Source organism: Pristiophorus japonicus, chromosome 7, assembly GCF_044704955.1.
Source record: "Pristiophorus japonicus isolate sPriJap1 chromosome 7, sPriJap1.hap1, whole genome shotgun sequence".
Lineage (NCBI taxonomy): Eukaryota > Metazoa > Chordata > Chondrichthyes > Pristiophoridae > Pristiophorus > Pristiophorus japonicus.
Window position 1 is genome coordinate 180379631 of NC_091983.1, and position 22462 is coordinate 180402092.

Below are 22462 nucleotides of genomic sequence, written 5' to 3' on the forward strand. Positions count from 1 at the left end.
CATTCGCTCCTTTGTGCCTGTGCTGGCTCTTTGGAAGAGCAGTCATGGTTAGTTCCACATCCCTGTTTTTTGTACATAACCCTGTAAGGTCCTCATCCTCAAGCAGCTGAGAATTGCCAACTGCCTTTTAAAATTAATTATGGAATCAGCTTCCACCACCTTTTCAGGTAAAGCATTCCAGATCCTGACAGTTCGCTGGTCAAAAAAAATTCTCATCTGCTCTCTAGATCTTTTGTCAATAACCCCTCTGGTTGTTGATTCACTCGCCAGAGGGAATAGTTTTTCTCCATCATAGCTGAATTCCCGCATCCCTGGTAACATCCTGGTAAACCTCCTCTATACCCTATCAAAGGCCTTTACATCTTTCCTGAAGTGTGGTACCCAGAACTGTTCACAATACTCCAGCTAAGGCCTAACTAAGTGATTTATAAAGATCTAGCATGATCTTTTGGATTTTATATTCTACTCCTCTATTTATAACCCATAAGTAACCCATATGCTTTTTTACCACCATATCAACATGCCTACCACCTTTAAGAATTTGAAGGACAATATAAAGCTAATTGTAAAGCTAGATGCAATAAAGGTGCATAAATTGGAGTATTTTTGAGTGGTAACAACAGAAACAGAAATTCCTCATTGATAAATCATAAAACCAACATCTATTTGTAACAGCAACTTCAGATATATGCAGATTAACAGGTGCATTCATGTAAACTTCATGTGACCAGTGAGGTTCCATAGTATGTATTTAAGTAGCCGAGATAACAAAAAGCTTGGATATTCAGAGGCTAAAGGATGCTTTGAGTGCTTCTTAGAAGTTATTCATAATTATCTTGCAAGATCTTATTAAAAAAAAGTCACACATATGTGGGAGAACCAGGAATGCAAACCATCTTTCAGTTTCCAACTACTAAATTTTAGGCATCGCAGATATAATTTCTCCAACAGGCTTACTCAGCAAAACAACGCACATGCAACCGGATGATGTTGGGTCAGTCCATCGGACAGATATTCTATCCAATGAGTGACTCTTTTGTGTTCTCCCTATACTGCAACTACAAATATCATGACTGGTTTTAAAAATTGTGCATCAGTACACACCAACTGATTAATGGCATATAGGGCCCCAAGTTTCCACACGATAAAAAACGGGCGCCCCTCCGAGCTGGGCGCCCGTTTTTCGCGCCTAAAACGGCGCCGGAAAAAAACTCGCAATTCTGGAGAGCCCTGCAGCTCCTCGTCTGTTTGGCGCGGCGCCCAGGGGGGCGGAGCATACACTCGCGCCGATTTTGTAAGTGGGAGGGGGCGGGTACTATTTAAATTGTTTTTTTTCCTGCCGGCAACCCTGCGCATGCGCGTTGGAGCAGTCAGAATCAGGGGAAGTCATAACGGGGAACAAAGAAATGGCGGACCAATTGAACAAATACTTTGGTTCGGTATTCACTAAGGAGGACACAAACAACCTTCCGGATATAAAAGGGGTCGGAGGGTCTAGTAAGGAGGAGGAACTAAGGGAAATCCTTATAAGTCGGGAAATTGTGTTGGGGAAATTGATGGGATTGAAGGCCGATAAATCCCCAGGGCCTGATGGACTGCATCCCAGAGTACTTAAGGAGGTGGCCTTGGAAATAGTGGATGCATTGACAGTCATTTTCCAACATTCCATTGACTCTGGATCAGTTCCGATGGAGTGGAGGGTAGCCAATGTAACCCCACTTTTTAAAAGAGGGAGAGAGATAACAGGGAATTATAGACCGGACAGCCTGACATCGGTACTGGGTAAAATGATGGAATCAATTATTAAGGATGTCATAGCATGCATTTGGAAAGAGGTGACATGATAGGTCCAAGTCAGCATGGATTTGTGAAAGGGAAATCATGCTTGACAAATCTTCTGGAATTTTTTGAGGATGTTTCCAGTAGAGTGGACAAGGGAGAACCAGTTGATGTGGTATATTTGGACTTTCAGAAGGCTTTCGACAAGGTCCCACACAAGAGATTAATGTGCAAAGTTAAAGCACATGGGATTGGGGGTAGTGTGCTGACATGGATTGAGAACTGGTTGTCAGACAGGAAGCAAAGAGTAGGAGTAAATGGGGACTTTTCAGAATGGCAGGCAGTGACTAGTGGGGTACCGCAAGGTTCTGTGTTGGGGCCCCAGCTGTTTACACTGTACATTAATGATTTAGACGAGGGGATTAAATGTAGTAACTCCAAATTTGCAGATGACACGAAGTTGGGTGGCAGTATGAGCTGCAAGGAGGATGCTATGAGGCTGCAGAGCGACTTGGATAGGTTAGGTGAGTGGGCAAATGCATGGCAGATGAAGTATAATGTGGATAAATGTGAGGTTATCCACTTTGGTGGTAAAAACAGAGAGACAGACTATTATCTGAATGATGACAGATTAGGAAAAGGGGAGGTGCAACAAGACCTGGGTGTCATGGTACATCAGTCATTGAAGGTTGGCATGCAGGTACAGCATGCGGTTAAGAAAGCAAATGGCATGTTGGCCTTCATAGCGAGGGGATTTGATACAGGGGCAGGGAGGTGTTGCTACAGTTGTACAGGGCCTTGGTGAGGCCACACCTGGAGTATTGTGTACAGTTTTGGTCTCCTAACCTGAGGAAGGACATTCTTGCTATTGAGGGAGTGCAGCGAAGGTTCACCAGACTGATTCCCGGGATGGCGGGACTGACCTATCAAGAAAGACTGGATCAACTGGGCTTGTATTCACTGGAGTTCAGATGAATGAGAGGGGACCTCATAGAAACGTTTAAAATTCTGACGGGGTTAGACAGGTTAGATGCAGAAAGAATGTTCCCAATGTTGGGGAAGCCCAGAACCAGGGGACACAGTCTAAGGATAAGGGGTAAGCCATTTAGGACCGAGATGAGGAGGAATTTCTTCACCCAGAGAGTAGTGAACCTGTGGAATTCTCTACCAGAGAAAGTTGTTGAGGCCAATTCACTAAATATATTCAAAAAGGAGTTAGATGAAGTCCTTACTACTAGGGGGATCAAGGGGTATGACGAGCAAGCAGGAATGGGGTACTGAAGTTGCATGTTCAGCCATGAACTCATTGAATGGCGGTGCAGGCTAGAAGGGCCGAATGGCCGACTCCTGCACCTATTTTCTATGTTTCTATGTTTCTATGTTTCTATGAAATATTGGCACTCGGCCATTTTTGTAGTTCTTTGTAGCTGTTTAATTTTTGAACATTTTTTTAATAAAAGCACAGTGTCATCAGCACTGAGGCTTCCTGCAGCCTTCTCACTGTCTCCTTCCCGCCTGCCATCTGAAACGGCTTCCTCCGCCCCCCCCCGCTGCGTTCGGTCGATCGGGCCCGCACTCCCTCCCTCCCGCCGTCTGGATCGTCTTCCTTCCCCCCCCCCGCTGCGTTCGGGGGGGCGGTGGTCGGGCCCGCACTCCCTCCCTCCCGCCGACGGGAACGGCTTCCTCCTCCCCCCCTGCCGTCGGGAACGAACGAACGAACTTGTGAGGCTGGATGAAGCATTTTCACAGGTAGGAAGATGGTTTATTTAATCTTTTCTTTGCTTATAAATGTTTATTCAGGTTGGATTTATTTGTATAATATTTGTATAAGTATAAATAAGGATTTATTGTAGAATTTAATGACTTCCCTTCCCCCCCACTTCGTTCTGGACGCCTAATTTGTAACCTGCGCCTGATTTTTTAATGTGTAGAACAGGTTTTTTCAGTTCTACAAAAATCTTCACTTGCTCCATTCTAAGTTAGTTTGGAGTACGTTTTCACTGTGGAAACTTTGAAATCAGGCGTCAGTGGCCGGACACGCCCCCTTTTGAAGAAAAAATTCTGTTCCAAAGTAGAACTGTTCTACCTGACTAGAACTGCAGAAAAAAAAATGTGGAGAATTGCGATTTCTAAGATAGTCCGTTCTCCTCCAGTTGCTCCTAAAAATCAGGTGCAAATCATGTGGAAACTTGGGCCCATAGTCTCTAATGACATCTGAGGGCACATCAAATCAGAATTGTTCATGGCTTAGATTATTTTATTTGATTTCATGCATAATCATGCCAGAGTGTGTCTTTATTGTTTTATGGCTCTGTGTTCCCATGGTATAGTCTCAAGACATCATTTTCTGTAGCTTGCTATTTTATAGAGGGCTAAGAACCAAATTCTTCGCAAAAATGTGCATGCTCAAATTATGGTATCAAATTAGCGCTAATATTAAATTCTACCTCGTTCTTAATCTGTGTGGTATTCAGTTTTGTCGATTTGCAATCAGAATAAAAAGAACCTGTTGATGTTGATCATACAACTTGATCCCAACTCTTATCTTGATACAGCATTGTCAGTTTCAATCACTACCCATCGTATCGTTAATCAGTAGTGACAACCATCAATCGTTGCCTGTCTCTGGGGCAATGCAAGCAACTTGTTGGCTTGATAGTTTACCCTGTGTCATATTAATTCATCCCACATTTAGACTGAAACGTCTCACCGCACTTCACCTGGATTGTAATAAGCATAATACTCAAGCCACAAATGAGCTTTTATTGTTCATCATTAGGCAATTTAACGCATGACTCAGCAAATTACAGTTAGGTTAGGGATGAAGGCTTTCAATTACCAGAGGGCTGGGGGGAGAAAGTCTTACCCAGTAAAATTCCAATCATGTTTTTTAAAGAAAGATTCATCTTCTAATGTGTCATTTCCAAAAGCAATTTAACATCCATCAGCAAATAGCGCTGTAAATCTCATTTATATATACAGAAACCAAGTATGGCTACAAAACAAATTCAAAATCTGGTAGAATCTTCAGATTGTTCCAATAACGAGTTATAAATGGTACAAACTTTAAAAAAAACACAGAAAATTGAAAATTTCAGCACAAGAGACCATTAAATCCATTGCCATGTTTTGTCTAAATGTGCTACCATGGACTGTAGAACAATGGCAAAATTACAATAAAAGCATTGTGCACGGCACAATGTTGGATCCAGGAGATAATTGCCTTTTTTACCTATCTCCTGGATCCAGGGACCCTACACCTAACCAACCTCCCTCGATCGGAGACCCCCTCAAGAGGTCACTGATCATCTCTTCAGGTCTCAACCCCCCGCCAATGATGAAGTTCATGCTGCCCATGGCCCTCTGGCTGGCTGTGGGTGGGAAACAGAGGCCTCACATGCAAATCAGGTCCTGCCATTAAAGTCGGCAGGGCCTGCAGGAGACCCTGCCTCCCAGGTTTCCTGACCGCCTCCGAGCCCCCCCCCCCCCCCAACCTTCCTCCACGAAATTCCAGCCTCTTGGATCCTTTAGTTGCTGCAACAGTTAATCACCATCATTAAGTCCAAAACTATAAAACTAGGACAATTCTAGGATAAAGATCCAGTGATCTCTGTGGTATGGATTTCACCTTTCCTGATATTAATTTCATTCTGGTGCCACCGATGGGGGATCTCCAGCATCTAGCAATAGTGATGTCATCAAGGCAGGCTAAGCAGCCAATCACATTGAAGGATTCTCACAGATAGGAAACCCGGGAGTAAAAAGAACCAATTATCATTCACTTTTTAATGATTTTACAATGCGCAAAATAAAGATTGGGATATTTTTAGGGGATTAAGGGAGAAACTGAAATATGATTTTTTTTAAACCTTTAAAAAGAATTATCTTAAAAATCGATGTAATTATCATAATGGAGAAATATTATTCCACAAATATAAAATTTATTTTTTTCAGAGCCCGGGAGGTTGTTATGACTTACTACACCTTTAAAAACTCAACTACCACCTCATTCAACAAAGCTTAACTTTTTCAGGGGTTTTTACAGTGAACTTAGTGTGTGGAAATTCACGTCAACAAGTGATTTCTAACAATTACGCATTTAACTGCGCATGTGCGAATGCCAGAAGTTGCTGTCTTTTTCAGAGTAAATGACAGTGAACACTTACCATTTCATCATCCTTACAACCGTAAAATCTGGGCCAAAATGTATACAGACCATACAAGTGCCAAATGCCTATTTTGATAGGTCACTGAACTAAACCCCAGTCGAGTAATTGCAGTCTTAAATTAATCCATTTCAAAGTGGTTTTCCTTAGTCTGATTTGCACTGATTGGCATTAGATCATCCCTAATTGATTTATAAATTGAAATGGCCGCCCTATGGAATAAATCTATTTCATAACTCTGACGTAATTGGCTAAGCTATGAATTGTTGCAGAGCTAAGCTCCTCCCCACAAGTAATAATAATGATTTCCTGTTGATAAACTATGTATTCTGGATCATTCTTTCTCAGCTTAAATCAAAAGCTACTTCAGTGGCATTCAAGCCACTCCAGAACTTGAGAGATAGGCTGACCGTCCAATGGAGTACTGAGAAGGGGCTTGCTACAACTCTTTGGGTCTTCAGATGTGATGTAAAACCAAAATCACAGTCTATCTGCTCCTAAGCTCCACAGTACTATTGAAAGATTGGGAGTTCTTCCAGTATCCTGCCATGGTGTGTCACTGAGTGGCAGTAGGTGGTAATGTGCTTTTGTGGATCTCTGTTGTGTTGATTTCACCTTTCCCGAAATTAATTTAATTCTGGTGCCATCTATGGGAGATCTCCAACATCCATAAATAGTGATATCATCAAGCTGGCTAAGCAGCCAAATCACATTGAAGGATTCTCACAGATAGCAAACCGGGAAGTAAAAAGTAGAGCAAGTTGTGGATCTCAAGACCTGCCAGTAACAGATCAACAGCACAACTGGCATTGGCCTAGGAGCAGGCTACTTCCTGTTCTCTTGATGTTTGCAGAAAATCCACGAATTGTGGATGCCTATAGATTGCCACTGGTCAAGATTAAGTCCAAATTTCAAGACTACTACACACATTGTGAGCTTCCGATGACAGTGACCTCTTATAAAGTCACGGGTTACCGTGGGGAAGTGAGGGGCAGTGACAAGGAAAACAAGGTTCAGGCACTCTTTTTGGTGATTTTCGTGTTTATCAAGAATAGGAATATCAGTGCAAGGGAACAAAACATGTTTCTGTTTTGAGCATGCAGTGTTCGCATCAATAACTCTCATGTCACGCATAACATGAGTTGGGTGTAGAGTAAAACTCTCTCCACTCAGTCTCATGGGAATGAAAGCTGTAAAGTGTTGTTATCCTGCTCATAATCTTGTCTTTGTTATCGCTGTGAAGGAAAGATTGGAAGCAGACTACCACTGCAGTCATTCAGCAAGGAAGACAGAAACTTTTATTCCAAATAGAGTTCCAAGGGCCCAGCCAAAAGCCCATTGATGAGTCCGGAGTGGAACCGAACGACAGGATTACTGGCTGGTAGCAGAGCTCAGCAGGACGGGCCACTTTGGCGGGCCTGATGAAAATGACTGATAGCTTCCAATCTTACGTGACATTTGACATTTAAAAACTATCACAGCACCATCTACTGGTATGACAGGTATTGCACAAAATTAGGTGACCCACCCATAAATGTTAATGTATGATGGATTCTACATAAAATAGACGTGTTGGGGTTTTATTCCCATCTCAGCTAGGCACAGATTCATATGATTTTTGAAGTGAGGGGCTCTAGTGGGAAGAAAAATAGTTGAAGACATAAAATGCTAACTGTAAGGAGGGAGGATTGCATTTCTGTCCAAGACATAACTGGTAATTAAATGCACTCTGTTCTGAAAAAAATGAATTAGCCGGAGCAACTGAAAGTGTTCTTGGGAGGTTGTACCTGATATAACTTGCAGTGCAAATGCCTTGAACTCTTTGTTTAAAAGTGTAAAGCAGCAACATAGCTGAAAATTAACTCCCAACTTGAAAGAATCAAAGTAACATTAAAAAGCATCGCAACCAACGGGTGGAAGATGCCTTTGCGTGAGTTATTTTAATGTGGGGTGGCCATTGCACACCAGCTATCACACGGGCTTAGCTGAGCAAGGTCTTAGTCCAGTGGTGAGGGGGTCCAAGACGACTGGAGACCAAGCACTGCTGTATGAGCCGAACTGCCTACGGCGAGTTGCGGGCCAGAAGCTCGGCGCTGAGCAGCGCCCTTCGGTGAGATGGTAAGTGATCCGAGGCTTGGTTGGGGGCAGGCATTGGGAAGGTCAGAGGTCAAGGACCACAAAAATGGCAAACATGACTGTAAAAGTAATAAATTATATTATAAAATGGATATTATAATAGAACAGCTCTGTTCTTCAAAATTAGAACCTAATTTTCCAAGACCCCAAGGCAGTGGCAGGGTTTTATATGTAGTGGACAGCTTATTGGAAAATTGCAGGTGCACTGTTAGCAGTTTTCTATTCATTGAAATTAATGAACAGAAAACGGTGGGCAGTACCATCCACAATTTTGGAATAGCCTGTCTGCTGCATACAAAGCCCCATCCAGCAGCTCTGATCTCATAAAATTCATCCCTGATTAACTACATTTTTGTACATGTATCTTATAGTCTTTCAAGCTTAAGGCCAAATCAAACAAACCCAATACAAGAACATAAGAACATAAGAATTAGGAACAGGAGTAGGCCATCTAGCCCCTCGAGCCTGCTCCGCCATTCAACAAGATCATGGCTGATCTGGCCGTGGACTCAGCTCCATTTACCCGCCCGCTCCCCGTAACCCTTAATTCCCTTATTGGTTAAAAATCTATCTATCTGTGACTTGAATACATTCAATAAGCTAGCCTCAACTGCTTCCTTGGGCAGAGAATTCCACAGATTCACAACCCTCTGGGAGAAGAAATTCCTTCTCAACTCGGTTTTAAATTGGCTCCCCCGTATTTTGAGGCTGTGCCTCCTAGTTCTAGTCTCCCCGACCAGTGGAAACAACCTCTCTACCTCTATCTTGTCTATCCCTTTCATTATTTTAAATGTTTCTATAAGATCACCCCTCATCCTTCTGAACTCCAACGAGGAAAGACCCAGTCTGCTCAATCTATCATCATAAGGTAACCCCCTCATCTCCGGAATCAGCCGAGTGAATCGTCTCTGTACCCCCTCCAAAGCCAGTATATCCTTCCTTAAGGTGACCAAAACTGCACGCAGTACTCCAGGTGCGGCCTTACCAATACTCTATACAGTTGCCGCAGGACCTCCCTGCTTTTGTACTCCATCCCTCTCACAATGAAGGCCAACATTCCATTCGCCTTCCTGATTACCTGCTACACCTGCAAACTAACTTTTTGGGATTCATGCACAAGGATCCCCAGGTCCCTCTGCACCTCAGCATGTTGTAATTTCTCCCCATTCGAATAATATTCCCTTTTACTGTTTTTTTTCACCCCCAAGGTGGATGACCTCACATTTTCCAACATTGTATTCCATCTGCCAAACCTTCACCCATTCGCTTAACCTATCCAAATCTCTTTGCAGCCTCTCTGTGTCCTCTACACAACCCGCTTTCCCACGAATCTTAGTGTCATCTGCAAATTTTGTGACACTACACTCTGTCCCCTCTTCCAGGTCATCTATGTATATTGTAAACAGTTGTGGTCCCAGCACCGATCCCTGTGGCACACCACTAACCGCCGATTTCCAACCCGAAAAGGACCCATTTATCCCAACTCTCTGCTTTCTGTTCGCCAGCCAATTCTCTATCCATGCTAATACATTTCCTCTGACTCCGCGTACCTCTATCTTCTGCAGTAACCTTTTCTGTGGCACCTTATCGAATACCTTTTGGAAATCTAAATACACCACATTCATCGGTACACCTCTATCCACCATGCTCGTTATATCCCCAAAGAATTCCAGTAAATTAGTTAAACATGATTTCCCCTTCATGAATCCATGCTGCGTCTGCTTGATTGCACTATTCCTATCTAGATGTCCCGCTATTTCTTCCTTAATGATAGTTTCAAGCATTTTCCCCACTACAGACGTTAAACTAACTGGCCTATAGTTACCTGCCTTTTGTCTGCCCCCCTTTTTTTATATAAAAAGAGGCGTTACATTAGCTGCTTTCCAATCCGCTGGTACCTCCCCAGAGTCCAGAGAATTTTGGCAGATTATAACGAATGCATCTGCTATAACTTCCGCCATCTCTTTTAATACCCTGGGATGCATTTCATCAGGACCAGGGGACTTGTCTACCTTGAGTCCCATTAGCCTGTCTAGCACTACCCCCTGAGTGACAGTGATTGTCTCAAGGTCCTCCCTTCCCACATTCCTGAGACCAGCAATTTTTGGCATGGTTTTTATGTCTTCCACTGTGAAGACTGAAGCAAATTAATTCTTTAAGGTCTCAGCCATTTCCACATTTCCCATTATTAAATCTCCCTTCTCATCTTCTCAGGGACCAACATTTACTTTAGTTACTCTTTTCCGTTTTATATATCTGTAAAAGCTTTTACTATCTGTTTTTATGTTTTGCGCAAGTTTACCGTCGTAATCTATCTTTCCTTTCTTTATTGCTTTCTTAGTCATTCTTTGCTGTTGTTTAAAATTTTCCTAATCCTCTAGTTTCCCACTAACCTTGGCCACCTTTTCTGCACTGGTCTTTGATTTGATACTCTCCTTTATTTCCTTGGTTATCCACGGCTGGCTATCCCTTCTCTTACCGCCCTTCTTTTTCACTGGAATATATTTTTGTTGCGCACTATGAAAGAGCTCCTTAAAAGTCCTCCACTGTTCCTCAATTGTGCCACCGTTTAGTCTGTATTTCCAGTCTACTTTAGCCATCTCTGCCCTCATCCCACTGTAGTCCCCTTTGTTTAAGCATAGGACGCTCGTTTCTGACACAACTTCCTCACCCTCAATCTGTATTACAAATTCAACCATACTGTCATCACTCATTCCGAGAGGATCTTTTACTAGGAGATCGTTTATTATTCCTGTCTCATTACACAGGACCAGATCTAAGATAGCTTGCTCCCTTGTAGGTTCTGTAACATACTGTTCTAAGAAACAATCCCGTATGCATTCTAAGAATTCCTCCTCCAGGCTACCCCGTGCGATTTGATTTGACCAATCGATATGTTGGTTAAAATCCCCCATGATTACTGCCGTTCCTTTTTCACATGCCTTCATTATTCCCTTGATTATTGCCCGCCCCACCGTGAAGTTATTGTTTGGGGGCCTATAAACTACGCCCACCAGTGACTTTTTCCCCTTACTATCTCTAATCTCCATCCACAATGATTCAACATTTTGTTCATTAGAGCCAATATCGTGTCTCACAACTGCCCTGATATCATCCTTTATTAACAGAGCTACCCCACCTCCTTTCCCTTCTTGTTTATCTTTCCGAATCGTCAGATACCCCTGTATGTTTAATTCCCAGTCTTGGCCACCCTGCAACCACGTTTCTGTAATGGCCACCAAATCATACCCATTTGTAATGATTTGTGCCGTCAACTCATTTACTTTATTTCAAATGCTGCGTGCGTTTAGGTAGAGTGTTTTAATACTAGTTTTTAAAACCATGATTTTTAGTTTTGACCCCTCCTGCAGCCCCTTTATATTCAGTGGCCCCTTTTGTTTTTTGCCTTGGGTTTCTCTGCTCTCCACTTCTACTCATCTCCTTTCTGTCTTTTGCTTTTGTCTCCTTTTTGTTTCCCCTCTGTCTCCCTGCATTGGTTCCCATCCCCCTGCCATATTAGTTTAACTCCTCCCCAACAGCACTAGCAAACACTCCCCCTAGGACATTGGTTCCGGTCCTGCCGAGGTACAGACCGTCCGGTTGGTACTGGTCCCACCTCCCCCAGAACCAGTTCCAATGCCCCAGGAATTTGAATCCCTCCCCACTGCACAAGCCACGTATTCATCTGAGCTATCCTGCGATTCCTACTCTGACTAGCACATGGCACTGGTAGCAATCCTGAGATTACTAAATCAAGGCATAGGCCACTACTTTAATTAGCCAATTTATTTTGATCAAGCACACCATAGCAACTTTTCTACCGGAAGTAACAATGTTAGAAGTATATTGTGAGGTTCAGACTGATGACCCACAGCTTGCTGAAATGTTCAAAAGACATTTTATTGTATCTTTTAATGAATCATGTTAATTAAACTGCATAGAATGATGTCCTGGCACTGAAGTTCTGTGCACACCATAGAACAAGATTAATAAAGGGTAGCAGCTGAAATTACTTCTACCCTCTGGGGATAAAATTAACAGCAACAGTTTAAAAAAACATCTTCCAGCTACTTCAGGTTCCAGGCTAAGGTTCTATTAAAATGCCAAATTAACTGAATACTTGAAAAAGACTGCTCTTTTTAAATCCTTATTGAACTAAAATTATTTCAATTCAACTTTTTAATAATACATTTAGTGTGCGAGGTAAAATGTCAAAAAAGGTTTGTGTCATTTATATAAAACCAGGAAAGAGAAGTTCAAAAGCAATAACAACATGCTTAACAATCCCAAGGTTCACGGTCATGGTTCAGAATGCTTTGGCCAATTTTTCACAGAAATGACTTGAACACCAGCCATTTTAAGGGGCGTGTTTTTTTTATAGCAAATGCTTGCCGAAAGGGAGTTAGTTCCCAAGAGTTGTGGATTGATAAGCAGACAAATAGTAATTATAGTGCGAGATGGAATGTTCTCAGAGACCCAAACAATGGAAAATTTATTAATTATGACCCGGAATTTCTTGTTTGAAGTTGGACCCAAAATCACACCTATTTCTGCACCCATTCTGCAGCAGTCAAGTCACGGTCAAATTTTCCCCCGGTCTCATTAGCATCCAGCCGAACGTAAAATAGGTGTAAATCAGCATAATTGCCCAGCGTGATTTGAACATAATTGGAACAAAACCAATGGGGCCTCAAGGTGTTAGGGCGGAGGACTACAAAAGTGGGAGAAAAAAAGAAATTTCTGCTGCATGAAGCTGGGAAGTTCAAGGTAAGTAGCACACAGCTCTCATCATAAAGATTTTTAATTACTTAAATTAAATTGCAATCATACATGGGTACAAATGGTTTGGTTAGGTAAGGTAGCAGGTAGCTTAGCTAGACATTGTACAAATAATATAGTATTGACTTCTAATTGTCGAAGTATCAAGCCATTGCAAATTTAGTAAGGCTTTTACTTGCACAGTAAAAATATTAAAAGTAACAGAACAAATCCAAATGTTTACGTATTTTTCCTTTTCCACTTCTCAAAAAGTATCAGATAAAAATCATAAAATTCACAGAAGCATTAAATCTTTAATAAAATGCAGCTTCAGCTTTGTCCAAATCCAAGTAATAGATTTGTCAGTAATTTAGACAACATTTTACACCAGATGTAATGAATTTTTGGACATACCTGCGTCCGTAAAATTTCCCCTTTGGTCAACTGCATGTCGCCAGTAAGCTCCTTCACCAGGATACCCAGTGGCTCCAGACGCTTACTAAAGTAATTTGTCATCTCAGCAGCTAAGGCCTTCATTGGAGCTACATATATAATCTGTAGTGAAGGGAAAATTTGGTTGATAAATATATAAAAAATCTCAAAGTTATTTGTCTCAGAAACCTACACAAATAGCACTTTGCGAAATATGGTTGTGGTCGATTAAGCTGAAAAACGTTAACAGTGATGTATGAATTGTAGTTATCCTTGTTGGCTCAGAATGTAGCGGTATAAAAGACAAATAATTTATTTATTTAGCTATTATTTTGAAAATTGTCTTGGATTCAGAATCAAATATAGTCACATGGAAATTGTAATAATATATAAAGTCAAATACCAACATTACAATATATCTGATCAGGTTTTGAAAACATGTTTATTCCAGAAACACAATCAATAATGATTTTTTTTAAACACTTCCCATATAAAAATTTGTCTTTCCTTCATTAAATCCGTACCTTGAACTCATCCTTTCTGATAACTCCTTGCTGAATATGCTGGCGGATTTCATGCAGAACAGTAAGCATGGCAATGTTAGTTTTTCCAGCTCCGGTGGGTGCACAGATCAGCATGTTCTCATTTGTGTTGTAAGCTGTCTCAAATACTATTGACTGGATGCGGTTCAGTCGCTTCATCCCTTTAAAAACCAGCTGTCCAATCTGAAAGGTTAAGCATGAAAATTATAATAAAGCAACCACAACTAATGAGACAAGGAAATCTCAAGGATTGCATAATTCCCAGCATGATACCTGCCTCTCGAAGAACATGTTGCAGACATTTACTTTACATAATAGAAAACTGAAATCAAATTCAAATTCTCTTTGACTTTGCAGGAGAATTAAAGCAATTTAAATAATATATATGAACCACTATGTGCACTAATTACCTACAGAAAAAATATTTTTTAAATGCAAATACATTGTGAACTAAAAAAGAATGTTTACATTGGGAATAATTCTCCACTTCATCACATCACAAAACTGCCATGTTTCTACTTGAAAACTGTGCTTTCCGAATACAGATGCAACATCCCGAATCTGGAATTCTATCAACCGGAATTGTCCGAAAACCGGATATTATGCAGATGGCAGGAGTCATCGTCCGGAATCTGGAAATATTTCTCAAAAACCGGACTTTTAAGCTATACAGATACAGCATCGAAAATCCGGAAGCATCGGGACTGTGGCTGCTCCGGATTCTGGGTATTTCCGGACTTCGGAACGTCTTTCCGACGCCCAGAATCCGGAAACACCCGAACCCAGGTTTGTGTATTTCCGGACTTCGGAACGTCTTTCCGACATCCCAAGTCCGTAATTGCCTGGGGTGAAGGGGGTTAAGGAGCAGGGAGGGCGAGCGAAGGAGCGGTGGGCCGAGGTAAGGAGCAGGGAGTCCAGCGGGCGGTGAGGCCATGGGAGTCTGGCAGGGCCTGGTGTAAGCGGCGGGCCGAGGTAAAGAGCGGGGGGAGTCCGACAGGCGGCCGGGTCTGGGGAGTCAGCAGTGGCCCGGGGCGGGGGAAAGGTCGGTGGCAGCCCAAGGCGGGGGAGAGGTCAGTGATGGATGGGGTGGGGGAGGGGGGCGGGCGGCGGGTCCGAATTCCGGAACTTTATCCGGATTCCGGAACAGTACGGATTTTTGACGCTGTACCTGTATATACCTTTTCAAAGATAAATCCGGTGAAACTACACAAACTGGCCCGGCCTCGAGGTTGCCGGATTTGGGCCGTCGGATTTTCTGCTCTAAAATACCCGAAATCCGGCCCAAGGGTTTTTAGATTCAGGACGTCGATTTGTCTCCGAAATCTGGAAATACCCGAAACTCAGCCCAGGGGTTTCCGGATTCGGGATGTCGGATGTCTTCTCCGAAATCCGGAAAAACCCAAAAACCAGAATGGCCTCGGTCCCAGGGTTTCCGGATTTGGTACGCTGTACCTGTAACTCTCATAAGGACCTGACCTAACAGTTCCCTTAATGGAAATACTGATGTATATAATCGAGTAATTATTAAATTGGAATTACTTTTTTTTTTAAACAAAATATTGAGGGGACCAATAACACAACTATCAAAATATCTATATGGATGTTTCATTCGATAAAAAGATGCTAAAGAGCTGCGAACATCAAGAAAGAAACAATGGCCAAATCTTGGCTATAAAATTAATGGTGTGTTACAACACAGGTCAAGGAGGACAAAGAGGGATAATGCACGACTGCCACGGTGACAGAGGATGCGACTTATGATTCTGGGGCTATGTCTATGCTGTGGCGCAGGTGGAAATCTGACTAGATCGGATTCATAGAAACATAGAAAATAGGTGCAGGAGTCGGCCATTCGGCTCTTCGAGCCTGCACCGCCATTCAATGAGTTCATGGCTGAACATGCAACTTCAGTACCCCATTCCTGCTTTCTCGCCATACCCTTTGATCCCCCTAATAGTAAGGACTACATCTAACTCCTTTTTGAATATATTTAGTGAATTGACCTCAACAACTTTCTGTGGTAGAGAATTCCACAGGTTCACCATTCTCTGAGTGAAGAAGTTTCTCCTCATCTCAGTCCTAAATGGCTTACCCCTTATCCTTAAGACTGTGACCCCTGGTTCTGGACTTCCCCAACATTGAGAACATTCTTCCTGCATCTAACCTGTCTAACCCCGTCAGAATTTTAAACGTTTCTATGAGGTCCCCTCTCATTCATCTGAACTCCAGTGAATACAAGCCCAGTTGATCCAGTCTTTCTTGAAATGTCAGTCCCGCCATCCCGGGAATCAGTCTGGTGAACCTTCGCTGCACTCTCTCAATAGCAAGAATGTCCTTCCTCAAGTTCGGAGACCAAAACTTACACAATACTCCAGGTGTGGCCTCACCAAGGCCCGGTACAACTGTAGTAACACCTCCCTGCCCCTGTACTCAAATCCCCTCGCTATGAAGGCCAACATGCCATTTGCTTTCTTAACCGCTTGCTGTACCTGCCTGCCAACCTCAATATCTGATGTACAATGACACCCAGGTCTCATTGCACCTTCCCTTTTCCGAATCTGTCACCATTCAGATAATAGTCTGTCTCTCTGTTTTTACCACCAAAGTGGATAACCTCACATTTATCCACATTATACTTCATCTGCCATGCATTTTCCCACTCACCTAACCTATCCCAAGTCACTCTGCAGCCTCATAGCATCCTCCTCGCAGCTCACTCTGCCACCCAACTTAGTGTCATCCGCAAATTTGGAGATACTACATTTAATCCCCTCGTCGAAATCATTAATGTACAATGTAAACAGCTGGGGCCCCAGCACAGAACCTTGCGGTACCCCACTAGACACTGCCTGTCATTCTGAAAAGTACCCATTTACTCCGACTCTTTGCTTCCTGTCTGCCAACCAGTTCTCAATCCACATCAGCACACTACCCCCAATCCCATGTGCTTTAACTTTGCACATTAATCTCTTGTGTGGGACCTTGTTGAAAGCCTTCTGAAAGTCCAAATACACCACATCAACTGGTTCTCCCTTGTCCACTCTACTGGAAACATCCTCAAAAAATTCCAGAAACGCAAGGTTCTGTGCTGGGGCTCCAGCTGTTTACATTGTACATTAATGATCTAGACGAGGGAATTAAATGTAGTATCTCCAAATTTGTGGATGACACTAAATTGGGTGGCAGTGTGAGCTGCGAGGAGGATGCTATGAGGCTGCAGAGTGACTTGGATAGGTTAGGTGAGTGGGCAAATGCATGGCAGATGAAGTATAAATTGGATAAATGTGAGGTTATCCACTTTGGTGGTAAAAACAGAGAGACAGACTATTATCTGAATGGTGACAGATTAGGAAAAGGGGAGGTCCAATGAGACCTGGGCGTCATGGTACATCAGTCATTGAAGGTTGGCATGCAGGTTCAGCAGGCGGTTAAGAAAGCAAATTCCAGAAGATTTGTCAAGCATGATTCAAATAGAGAGTTGCGATAAAGACTGTTTGAGAGGCAACAATATGCTCAAGGAGAGAAGTTTGAAGGTATGGATGAAGAGGTAAGTTGAGGAAACTTTTGATGGTAGGGCAAGACACATCAATGCCAGTTTCCTAAAATCTGAATTCAAGTGGCATCAATATAAAAACAACCAATTTCCTCGAATAGAATTAAAATGGCATCAATGTAAAACCAACTAATGAGAAGGAATTAATTTCAAACTCATTACACAGCAGGTAAAGAGTCAAATAAGATACAATCCTGGTCAGGATCATTAATATTAAGGATGCCAACTTGAACTTAAATTAACAGTGAAGAAATGCATTACAGGAGATCCTGGTATCACACTGTTTTTCTCCTTAGTATGCTTCATTACACTACATAATTAATATGGCTGGTGTACAATAATTTTTTGGTTAATAGAAACACAGTCTGACAATTCACTCAACTGCTAGTTATGCAAAACTGACTTTTGGCCATTTCAATCTTTCAACATGACAACTGTATAGGTCATTTGAAGCCAACATTTAATTCAAAGCACAAAAACAAGCTTGCCCAAAAAGGATTGTCTTGCATGTCAGATTTCATGGTTTTCAATTTCCTTAAAAATCTAAACAATACATGCTTCTAACAAGTCAAAACCCCATTTCTCAAACCCACAAATCTGTATTTCAAAATAATCTATCTGTTGCAATCACCTTTAACCGTATAGCTTAGAAAGATGTAAATTGTAACCTTCTGCCTCTGCAAAATGGCTTCCCCCAGTCAGTTTTGAATTTACAAACAATTTAAATTGAAGATCATTGCAAAATACATCTACAGGTTGAACCTCTCTTATCCGGAATCCTCGGGACCTGGCCTGTGCCGGATAAGGGATTTTGCCGGACGAGGGGAGGTCACGTAAAATTGGATGGGACAGGTACTGAGCAAGGGGATATTGAGGCTGGGAGTGTGACAGAGAGATGGTGGGGGGGGGGGGCAATGAATTGCAGGGTCAGGCCAACGATTGCTGGAGTCGGCAGCGAGAAAGGACTTCAATTAGTTCATGTCGGAGTTCTGCACATGCGTCACCCAGTGGCCGGGAATGGTGCCGGATGAGGGTTTGTGCTGGATAAGGGTGTCCCGGAGGTTTCAACCTGTATTTACAAACTAGACTCTTTTTATGGAGTTCATGACGGCAGGATGTTAGCAGTGGCATATAGCTACACCCAGACAGAGAGATAGATTATAGATATAGATATGAATGCACGTACAAAAAAATGCTAATTATCTAGTACAAATGAAGCAATTTAAATAAAACAGCACAAGATGTGTTTTTGCTCAAAAGTTGTATTGATAGAATTCAAATTAAGCAACTTTGAATTAAAGGAAGTTGACTAAAGGAAAGTAGCCCACATCATGGACAGCTTTTTTCAAAAATATATATACACAAGCTGAAAAATTAATCGAAAAGTCAGCTTACCAAGTCAAACTATTTGTGCAAAATGTTTGATACAGTGCTAATGTATTTAATTTATTTTCTACATTTCAAAGAAAACTAGATAACAAAAAAAATGTCTTGGTAAGCATCTTGCCTATCCATTTTCAAAACCAGCACACAAAAAAAGCCTTGTGGGCTTTGTACAGTGCGTGGTAATATATCATAACCTCAGCTTTACTGTCTCTGGAAGAGAGAGATCCTGCAGCGTAGGCAAGCATCTTGCTCATCGAATATCTACAATTTTAACTGTGTTGCTCTCTAAGCTATTTTAAACAAAAGCAGACTACATATACAATTAATCTATTTCATCCCTTGAGCACTTTTCTTGCTGGTTGCAGTGCAAACATATTCTTGAAGGAGGAAGGATATCTCTCAAAGATTAGATTGCTGGATAATGTAAAGTTTGAAGTGTTTTATTTGTGATAATTTGTTGCAGATCACTCAAACATTTGTACTCTTACACAGCCATTTGAAAGAGATCTGTCCCAAATGGTATCAAGAGCACATTCCGAAACAAAATGTGGAAAATCTCTTATGTAATCACTTCTTTAGGCCACTGCAGCATAACAACCGGTGTTCCAAAAATTGATTGAAATGGTACCAACCATTAAATAATTTTCTTGGCTATTATGCAAATTTTTCCTCACTTTGAAAGAATTTTAATATCTGTTACAGTGGCTTCAGGGCACTGAAGCCATTCACCTCATCAACGGTCTTACCCCCAAACTATTCCAATCTATTTTACTACTGTAATAGCAGAATACTACTTATGGAAGATCACACAGTTTCAGTACTCAATGCCAAGAACCTATTTTTCATGGGGCCAAATTTGCCCCTTTTTTGCGCCCTGTTAGCACCGCCAGTTGGCGTTAACAGAGCGCAAACCCCTTATCACCCGGGGATGGGTGGCGGTAGCATCTTGATTGAAATTGCCCGAGAATTTGGGGCGATTGGCAGTTAACTCCGTGCATTTTGTGCACCGTGTTGGGCCACACACGCGATGATGTCATCGGCGTGCATGCCGACCCCTTTGCGGCCTGGGGTGGGGGGGGGGGGGGGGAATTGCCCCGCGGGACACAGTATGCACCCCGGCCACAATGTTTTCTTGTCTGCCGACGTTCTCGTTTCAACCGGGCCGCCATCATGAAGCCTGGAACTGCCTTGTGTGTGCCGAGCCGCTGGACCGGTAGAAAATGCCCCTTGTGGCCCAGTGGTGCCCACCAAAGGGGCTGCAGAGTCTGCAGCGGCCCTCCCCTTTAAATGAAGGGGAGAGGTGTTGTGGCGCATCATCGCTACATGGAGTAGGCGCATAGCGCTGACCTTAGCGCATGCTACTACTGCGGGAGCACCCTGCCTTGTTTCCGGGTCACAAAAGGGCAATTTCACGCCAGGGGTGGGACTTCCGCCCGGGTGTTAATTGACCCAGGCCGGGAAGGTTAGTGCCCCCAGATGGGCCACGGGGCAATTTATAACCCAATGTGTTAACACTGTTGAACCTTAAAAACTCTAGAAGCTACCATGCCAGAAGTGTTATACTTTTGGATCAAGGTTGCAATGAAATGCAGATAATAATAGTTGAGTATCAAGCATTAATATTACATCCCATCTACTCGCTCAATAACAAAGCAAACAAAAAACACAAAACTAATTTTTGTTTCTACAGGATATGTTTACATTTTGCCCTCTCTACACAAAGCTTGGCAGTTGACTATATTCTGAGCATTAAATAAATCAGGGAACATTTTATATTTAGATTAGGGATCTATAATAGATGTCAACAGGAAGCAGTTAGTGAAATTAGCATTTATGTTGGGATTAGAATTATACTTCCATTAAATGTGTGTATTTGTCTGAAATTAACCGACTCCAATTTACCTCTGCGCAGTTGGAAGTCTGCTGATGCATAAAGACAATAATTAAGTTTCACTTTGGTTTTAGTTGCCCAACAGGTGGTTATTTATTCATATGTAAAAAGAGGTTGCAATGTCAACTATTTCTGTCGCCATTAAAGAAATTTACATTTTCATTTTAATCTAACAACTGGCATGAAGTGGCTTTTATTCCAGTCTTAAATTAACCCAACTTGTACACGTTTGATCTCCCGAATCTGGCAACCTCGGGACCGAGGCCGAGATGGTTTTCCCAGACTTTGGAATGTGTTTCTGACGTTCTGAAGTCCGGAATCATGCAGGCCCAGGTTCGGGTATTTCTGGATTTCAGAACATCAGAAGCTCGTCCCGGGTCCGGAAATGACCGGGCCCAGGTTGCGATATTTCCGGTTTTTGGACGTCATCTTTCAGTTCTTCTCCTCGCAGGCCTTGCAGTCTTCGCAACGCATGGTAAGCCTCCCTCTCTTGTTTTTGCAATACAGTACACCTGTACTCTGTAACTGTACTTAATGTGAGCTTCCCGGCCTGTATCTTTTGCTACCATCTGCAAATTTGAAAAGGAATGTACAGTACTCAAAGCATGAAATATAATAACGGTTTTTATTTGTAAAACAGTTAAGTTATGAAACACAGTATAAAACAGTAAATGAAGGCTTTTATTTGTTGAACAGAGTGAAAATAAACAGGTACAGTTACTGTGATGTATGTAGCGCTCAAATCACTGACTCCACACGGACTGGTATTGTAGTAATTGCTGTGACCTTAGTCCTTTATTGTCTGACTCGAGAGTGCCTCTCAGGTGTGGTGGGCAGCCTTTTATACTCTGTCTTGCAGGTATTTTCAGGTCTCCCACCACAGCGCCCTCTGTGGCACACCATTGTACTTATACATTTAATGTACCTGGACAATACATAACATCTTACTCCCCCCACCCCCAGTTCCAAAAGCCATTGCTGGTGACCTTGGCCTTGTTCATCCTGGTTGATTTGTGAGTGCGAGTCCATGACCATCCACTTCCCTCTTCTCCCCCATGTGGAGGACACGGTGCAAACATGTGGTATTTGCAGTCCTTACATGGTGGATAAAGCACACGAGCATAACCTCCAACAGAAAGCAGGTATACATAGACGGTACATTTGTATGGTACATATAATATGTGGTACAGATGTTGTGTCAAAAGGTTGCAGGTACACTGAAGTTATTTAATCCCAGCTCCTCTGGGTGAGGTACGGTGGCAGTATACAGCCCCTTTTTTCCAGAGGTAATGGGCTGCGCTGAGACAGGGTATCGCAACTGGTGCGGTGCCTCTGTTCTCATGAAGTAGTCGCCTTAGCACCGCTGAACCATTGCATGAATCACCTAAATCAAAAATCGCATTAGCCCATTGGTCATGTTAGTCACGGGTCCATATCCCTTTTACTTCAACCTCGTGGTATTAACTCTTTTCGTAATTCATATCCATAATTTTAAACACAGTAACCATTCAGCATTAAAATATTAATTCTTATCATAAATCCGTCATCCTACATTCACATTGCTCATTTAGACTCGCTCTTGCCTTACAAAAGTCTCTTTGTGGGGACCGCCAACAGTGTCAGGCCCTTTTAAGACTCCCGGGTGCATTTCCCTTTTTAAGACTCCACCTTGTGGTTCCCACGAGGCTTGGGCGCCGCCATTTTAGTTGTACTGTTTGCCTTTGTTCTTTGCAGGGCTCTGCTGCCGCCATCTTGAGTTCGCTGGCCTGTCGTTTTGCTCTCTGGAAAAGAAGAAATAACGAAGAAGGGAAGAAAACAG

General features: G+C 42.5%; 1 protein-coding gene across 4 annotated transcripts in view; it reads right to left on the reverse strand.

The window, feature by feature from the left end:
* ascc3 (activating signal cointegrator 1 complex subunit 3) overlaps positions 1-22462 on the reverse strand; it is a 777147-nt gene that overhangs the window by 643336 nt on the left and 111349 nt on the right. For all 4 annotated transcript variants that reach the window (XM_070885599.1, XM_070885602.1, XM_070885601.1 and 1 more), the window contains exons 9-10: positions 13796-13996; positions 13254-13394 (exon numbers count right to left, since the gene is read on the reverse strand). In XM_070885599.1, coding sequence (XP_070741700.1) covers positions 13254-13394; positions 13796-13996 — 342 coding nt within the window. The remainder of the gene's footprint in view (positions 1-13253; positions 13395-13795; positions 13997-22462) is intronic.